The sequence below is a fragment of the Sinocyclocheilus rhinocerous genome, unplaced genomic scaffold (assembly GCF_001515625.1).
Source record: "Sinocyclocheilus rhinocerous isolate Xijiao unplaced genomic scaffold, SAMN03320098_v1.1 scaffold2015, whole genome shotgun sequence".
Taxonomy (NCBI): Eukaryota; Metazoa; Chordata; class Actinopteri; order Cypriniformes; family Cyprinidae; genus Sinocyclocheilus; species Sinocyclocheilus rhinocerous.
In genome coordinates this window covers 10,325-15,871 of record NW_015656015.1, presented here as the reverse complement: position 1 = coordinate 15,871, position 5,547 = coordinate 10,325, and the positions used below count along the sequence as shown (strand labels likewise).

The 5,547-nt window shown below is 34.2% G+C and overlaps 1 protein-coding gene across 1 annotated transcript in view; it reads right to left on the bottom strand.

Annotated features, from left to right (window-relative positions):
• Positions 1-5,547, bottom strand: part of LOC107719198 (C-1-tetrahydrofolate synthase, cytoplasmic-like) — a 42,609-nt gene that overhangs the window by 27,160 nt on the left and 9,902 nt on the right. The window contains 3 exon segments of the mRNA XM_016526571.1: positions 2,810-2,937; positions 3,786-3,897; positions 4,271-4,407. Of these exon segments, the coding sequence (XP_016382057.1) occupies positions 2,810-2,937; positions 3,786-3,897; positions 4,271-4,407 (377 nt within the window).

Genomic DNA, 5,547 nt, shown 5'->3' with positions numbered 1-5,547 from the left:
TAGTAAATCTCCATCACGTGCTTTCAGATGGATACACAGAGCCGTAGATCACTGACTATGCAATATCGCGTTCATAATCGAATGCGACTCATTTATTATGAACGCGATATTGCAGCTTGTCAGTGTAAGTGTTTTTATTAATGCCATTTATGTTTTTGGTAATACAGCGTATAGCACTAGTCAACTAATGAATGTAACATGGCAAAGGTGAATGCACTTTTGGAAGTTGAATATAAGGGAAATGTCATTTTGTTCATGATAATTTTCTTTTATTGCTGTAATTAATTTATAGCATTAACAAGATGACCCGTTGAATTCATTTTGGAAGCGATGACTGATTTAATGTATTTTTTTAGTCCAGTGCCTGTATATAAGATTAGTATTGACCAAGTTCAGAGGCTGTCATATGTGGATTAACCATGTTGTGTATTTTCAACAGTTTCAATAAGAAAAATAACTTTTATATTAATTCAATGGATTTATTGCATTTTGAAAAAAAAAAAAAAAAAACCTTGTCATGGATTTATTGCATTTTGGGGAAAAAAATAAATAAATTTTTATAATACATCTTTGAAAATCTAAATCTGGATTTGAATTTTCTATGTTATTATAACCTAAAGATGCTATGTGAAAGTTTGAAACAGAAAATAGTGGTTTCCATCTTGCCACTTTCTTGGTAAAGGTAAAGGGTTGCTGAGAGGGTCTTGCATAGTGGGGTTGCATAGGAGTGAATTTTACCCAGACTGCTTCGGGAGAGGACTACCCTGATACCACAATCTGAGGTGTCTACCTCTACAATGGTTTCAGTTCCTGTTGGAGGCTTTCAGTTGTCTGCCTCACTGCTGCGAAGTTTGCAATTGTAGCTCTGTGTAGCTTTGTTTTGAATCTTTATCTTACTGTCATTCATTGTCATTTAAACTGCTAAATAAAACTTATTTAATCACCATATATCTGATATAATCTATATTAGTATTAATCTACAGTATATTAAACCCACTCAGTGACACACCCACTAAGAAACCTGTTGAAAGTGCCCTAGTTATTGGCAATTCTATTGTATGGAATGTGAAAATAGAGATGCCAGCCACCATAGTCCAATGTTTACCAGGAGCCAGAGTGCCTGGCATCTTGGCAAATTTAAAAGTGTTGGCTAATGCTAAACGTAAATACTCTAAGATTGCTATTTTCAAGTAAATTGGCACTTGACTAACTGGGCCCAGGTCAGGAAGCAGACAGACTGGTAAACCGACCGTCTGCTAGCTGCCTCGTGTCACAGAAGTCAGATAAATCCCAACACATAGAGACACTTTTACTATTTTTCAGATATTACACTATAGAGACTACGACTGTTTTCCAAACTAGCACATTCTTGAACCAATTTAAGGGTAAAATTGTATTGTTTTAATGTTCAACAAATAAAAATAATAAAATAAATAAAGCTCTGCCTGATGAATATTGGATCCCCTTCTACAAAAGCACATTTTGTGAATGATATGATCACAGATGATAACCTAGATGTTTGTTCTGTTTGACAGAAACTTGGCTAAAACCAGATGGTTACTTTAAATTAGTCTACCCCCAAGGTTACTATTATAAACATGTGCCACAACCAAAAGGCAATAAGTCTGGTTTCAAGTATAACTCTTTTGAAGTGATTTTTATTATTATTATTATTGTTATCTAGTGTAACAAGTGTAAATTATAAATCCCTTTTGACATTTGTACTGGCTACTGTATACAGGCACCATACAGATTTGATCAAATAATTTTCTAAAATACTGGCTGCAGATAAAGTCTTAATTGTTGGTTATTTCAATATCCATGTAGATAATGAAAGATATGCATTGGGTTTAGCATTTAGAGACATTCTAAACTCAACTGGATATAGACAACATCTGTCAGGACCCACTCATCGTCGTAATCATACTTTAGACTTAACATTGTCACATGCAGTTCATGTTTACGGCATTAAAATACTACAACAGAGCGATGACATCTCAGATCATTATCTAGTCTTGAGTATACTCCATTTAGCCAAATGTACAAAATCAACTTGTTACAAAAGTATAACTACTGTATAACTACTACTTCTACCACTAAAGATTGCTTTGTAAATAAACTTCCTGATTTGTCTCAACTCCTCAGAATATCCAAAATAATCCAACCAGCAGACTGGGCAAAAAGTGATTCAAGAAACGTGATCCAAAACAGGCAAAGAAGTCATACACAAGAAGCGACAGTCAGACAATGAATATGCTCGAACTTGTACACTCAATGCCAAGAAAGCTTGGAGCACTACTTAAAAGCAATTGAGGACATACTAAACACTAGAATCTTAGAAAGTTTGTTGAATGGTGTATATTCATTTTTGAAACCCATGGTGCTATTAAGTATTTAAGTATCTTAATTTTGATTTTGTCATCTTTCCATGCATTTTAATGGTTATTTAGACGTAGAAATATGTCTATGTTTAGAAGTTGTGTATTGTATGCTTGTACTGTATTAATACAACAAAAAATTCTTTTCACAATAAATGCATGTCATAATCTTTTTATCAAGGCTTTTCCACACATTTCTTTCATTTCTAATGCTGATGTTGAGAAACATTTTGGGGTAAGTCACTTTCCTCTGGCCTTCATCAGAATTTAGTTTACTAAATATAAATAAATGTGCTGGCTAAAACATGCTAGATAAAGAGTAAAATTGAAATTTTTTTAATTTTATCAAGAATAAAAAGTAGACATTACAATAAAAAAGAAAAAAAATGCTATAACAGGCGTCATTTCCAATAGAAACAGGAATAATGTACCTGCATGAGCATGGCTACAGTCATTGGACCGACTCCTCCAGGTACAGGTGTAATAAATGCAGCCTTATCTTTGGCAGAGTCATAGTGAACGTCTCCAACAAGTCTCTTCCCATTTGGCCTGCTGCTGTCTGAAATAAAATGTAAGAGATTGAATGACTATGTAAGTTCACCTGAGTTACTAGTGCACATTTCAGACAATCCTTCCAAGTCTGACATCTCTGTGACTTGTATTACTTTATGTCTTTATTGAACACATTCCATTAAACATCTATTTGAAAGGTTTCAAATATGAAAAACATCCTGGAAAAACAAAGAATGTGCAGGACCTAGAGGATTTCTCTAAAGAACAGTGAACAGATTAACAGCTCAGGACAAACAAGGGACACATGAACAACTCAAACTCATCACAAAATGATAAAACAGTTGTGGATCATCCAGACAGGAAATTGAGAAAAACATTGTGAATGTTTAATGAGATGTGTTCAATAAAGACATGACATGCCAAGGCACGGCAAGTTTACTTACACAGCACATTTCATACACCGTGGTAATTTAAAGTGCTTGACAGAAATGTTATTTAACAAGTAAACAGGTTAACAGTTTAGTTCAGGGACCAATTCTCACTATTAACTAGTTGCTTATTAGCATGTATATTACTAGCATATTGGCTGTTTATTAGTACTTCGAACTAGTACTTATTACTACGGTCACACTTTATTTTGAGGTCCAATTCTCACTTAATTAACTATTAACTATAAATTTAGCCTCAAACTCCTAATTACTGCTTAGTAAGGTAGTTGTTAAGTTTAGGTATTAGGTAGGATTAGGAATATAGAATATGGTGATGCAGTATATGTGCTTTATAAGTACTAATATTTTTTTTTTTTTTTAATTCAAGTGGAAATCAGTTTACTAAATAATGTAAACTTGATTGACCGCTTCACTTCCACTTTTAAGTGCTTTTGTTACAACCTACCTGTGATTGTGTTTATACCACAGTCAATGACCACGGCACCATCCTTCAGCCACTCTCCGCGAACCATCTCTGGTTTACCAATCCCAGTCACCAATATGTCTGCCTTTCCCACCTACAACTCAAACAATTAAAGTACAGACCACAACAATTTGTTTTGTAGCACTTATTAGCCACTGAGTAGCAAGCAATAGTAGCACCATCTCACCAAGTTTCATGTCTCTAAGCCTTACGGTTTAGGCTTTGTAATTTTTTGTAGATAAAAATAATAAAAAATAATAGTCACAAACAACAATTATATGACAATTAATGTTATTTCATAATTTTGATATTTAGCATTCTAAAATGTGGACAGTGTGTTTACATATTGAAACCTGCCCATATAATCACTGGATCTGCAATTTTTCTATTAGCTAATATAACTTTTTCCTTTCAAGTTTACATATTTTGCTGAAAATTTGTGGAAATAATGCTTGAAAACTCTGTACCTCAGAGACCAAGTCTGCAGTCTTTGAATGACAGGTCGTTACAGTTGCATGATTCCAAAGGAGAAGGTCATGCATTGGTGCACCAACAATCTTACTGCGGCCAATTACCACAGCCCTTTTTCCTGCCAGTGACACACCTAAACACAAGACATTGAGGAAACGCAAATCATGAATAATCACCATCTGAAATATATAATGTGAATACCTGTTATAATTCACTTAAGGTAGACCAATGGTTCAACCAAAAATGAAAAATCTGTCATTTGAAAACACCAGACACATGTAATTTTCAGTGGTGGACAGTAACGGAGTAGTTTTACTTCGTTACAGTACTTAAGTCAATTTTTCAAGTATCTGTACTTTACTGGAGTAGTTTTATTTTGAGTAACTTTTACTTTACTACATTCCAAAGCATAAGATCGTACTTTTTACTTCACTACATTTCATAAAACATATCGTTACTCCTTATAATATATCATGTGCCGTTTTTTAACAGTCCATGGCTCTGACACGCAGAAGCGGTGTCTGATTCAAGAACGAACTGATTCTTTTCAAGGACCCTTTTAAATCGGTTCGCAAATCGCACCAAACGATTCATTCACGAATTAGAATGAACCGATTGCAGCTGTTCTCGAGTCGAAAAACTCACTGATTCAAATGAACCGTTTAGTGCGAGTCTCCAGTGAACTGAATTCACAAGTAAGAACCACGCGCGCGTGTGAGCGCGCGCGCGTTAAGTTACTAATGTCGAATTTTAGGATTAATTATTGTAACTGAAAATCATATTTAGGTCAAAACTGTCAGTTGTTTGTGAACTAAATCTGTTGTAAAGTGTGATCTATTTAAGCCCACTGAAATGCTTGAATGCAGACACATCAACATCAGTGTCTCTGTTTTAGGCAAAAAAACGAAACATTAAAATACCAGACTAAATAAAATAAATCATGCACGTTCATATTCCCCGCTGCCGTAACGTTAACGGTTTTATTAAAATGCTACGCATTTAGCCCTATGTGACATGTTTTTATATTGTTTATCAACAGTATACATTTTTATATTGTTTGGATTAACTAGCCGAGCAGACAGATATGAATGTTTATTCATAACCATACTGAAAATAAGTAAATATTGTTAGCTGATGCTAACTGTTTAGCTAACAAGCTTGCTTGTTAGCTAAACAGTTAGCATCAGCTAACAATATTTACTTATTTTCAGTATGGTTATGATGAATAAACATCCATAGTCTACTCGGCTAGTTAATCCAAACAATATAAAAA